The 1,780-nt window shown below is 41.1% G+C and overlaps 1 protein-coding gene across 1 annotated transcript in view; it reads left to right on the top strand.

Annotated features, from left to right (window-relative positions):
• The window catches only part of LOC103607516 (E3 ubiquitin-protein ligase HECW1-like), an 81,247-nt gene extending 79,467 nt beyond the window's left edge, over positions 1 to 1,780 (top strand). The window contains exon 6 of the mRNA XM_008592013.1: positions 1,613 to 1,780. Coding sequence (XP_008590235.1) covers positions 1,613 to 1,759 — 147 coding nt within the window. The 3' untranslated portion in view covers positions 1,760 to 1,780. The remainder of the gene's footprint in view (positions 1 to 1,612) is intronic.

Raw genomic sequence — 1,780 nt, 5'->3', positions numbered from 1 at the left:
CTGATTCTTAGGAATTATATAGGAATTAATGAAAACTAAATTATAATGAAAATTAGAAGTATCACATGGAGAGAGTGGAAATCTTCAGTGCTGTGAGCCAAACATTTCTGCTCCCTACCTCCCAGATGCCCTGAAGGATCATACTTCCTACTGCTGTGGTCAGCTGGGGCACATGTGCAGGTCTGATGAGGAGTCATTTGGAAGGGAATACTTATTGGCAGGAGGAAAACCCTCTGGAGCTCTCTTGTCTTCATTACTGTGAGGGCAATATTTGAGAGGGTGGCTGCTCTGTCAGCCTACAATGAGAATGTGTGAAAGAAATCCAACTTTACTGTCTGAAGTCACGGGGACTTAGAAGATGCTTGTTGCTGCAGCATTCCCTAGCTCATCCTGACTGCTAGAGGAGATGGTAACATTCACATGCCCAACATATTTGATCTCTGTACATAGAAATCCACTAAAGTTAAAAGATTACTGTTAGGAATCAGAATAAAAGAAAATATTTATATGTTTCAGCTGTTTTACAACCTTGACTAAGGGCACTGTAACAATCAATGTCTGGACTTTCTCCTCCCAGATAGTCCAGGCTGGGCAACACCAACGTTTACCTTCCTGAGTCTTCTTTTCCACACTTTTATTATGGACAAGCCAACTTCTGATGGTCTTAGTCTTCCTTTAATTGCTATTGCTTTTATTTTAAAAGTCATGCCACATGCTATTTAATAAATGAACAGTTCAGAATTAAATGAAATAAAATGTAAAAGACCCATTTTCTCCCCTGCCCTACCAGCCTAGTCCCTGGAGTTCACAGTTTGGAGTCGGCCCCTCCAGGCATTTTGTCTGCGGTTCAAAGTACAAACGAATTCTACTTTTCGTATTTTTCTGTCCTTTGCTTTTTCACTTAGTCAGGTACCTTTACAAGTCGGTGCATATCGATTTATCCAATTCTTTTTAATGATGGCAGAGTTCTCTATTCAATGATTTACCAGTTCATTTAACCATCTTCCCATAGTTTTCTTTTTTTCTTTTCCTAGTCACTTGCTATTGTTAATACAAACTTGTAAAATACATCTTTTGCATACTTGTGCAAATTAATCCAGAAGGAAAACTCCTAGACATAGAACTCTGAGTTGCAGTTTAAATGCCAGTAAATATTGCCAATTCTCCTCCCAAAGTTTTATAAGGTCAATTTACCTTCCACCAATACATTGTGTGTTCTTGTCTCTTCCCACTCTCAAAAACATATGGTATTATCAAATATTTAAAAAATATCTGCCATTCTAATCAGGCGAGTTTGTTCTCACTGTTTCTTTAAGTATAAGGCTGTAGTCAAGTGTGGTGAGGCCGGGTGGCATTCTTTCTCTCTAAGGTGTGCTGATTTTGTTGTTTGAATCTCAGAGGATATCCCTGTATTTAAGCCCTGAGGAAGTATCTCGTCATCCCCCTCATTTACTAAATGGACAGGGCTCACAGCACTTCCAGGACCTTGATACAGTATCCACCGTGCATTGCAGATGGCACTTTTGCAAAGATGTCATCAGGGCAGATGGGCTGGGAACTGGACAAACTTGGGCCCCTCAGTTAATTGATGTGCCACTCTCCTTTATTGCAGCAATTCAGTTTTGTGTCCTTGCCCACTGACGTACTGGAAATCGAGGTGAAGGACAAGTTTGCCAAGAGCCGCCCCATCATCAAGCGCTTCCTGGGAAAGCTGTCAATGCCGGTCCAGAGACTCCTGGAGAGACACGCCATAGGGTAAACCTGTGACTGAGATCTCATG

This window comes from Galeopterus variegatus, unplaced genomic scaffold (genome assembly GCF_000696425.1).
Source record: "Galeopterus variegatus unplaced genomic scaffold, G_variegatus-3.0.2 Scaffold7502, whole genome shotgun sequence".
In the NCBI taxonomy this organism is placed as follows: Eukaryota; Metazoa; Chordata; class Mammalia; order Dermoptera; family Cynocephalidae; genus Galeopterus; species Galeopterus variegatus.
Note: the sequence above shows the minus strand (reverse complement) of the source record. Positions and strands in the feature narration are given on the sequence as shown.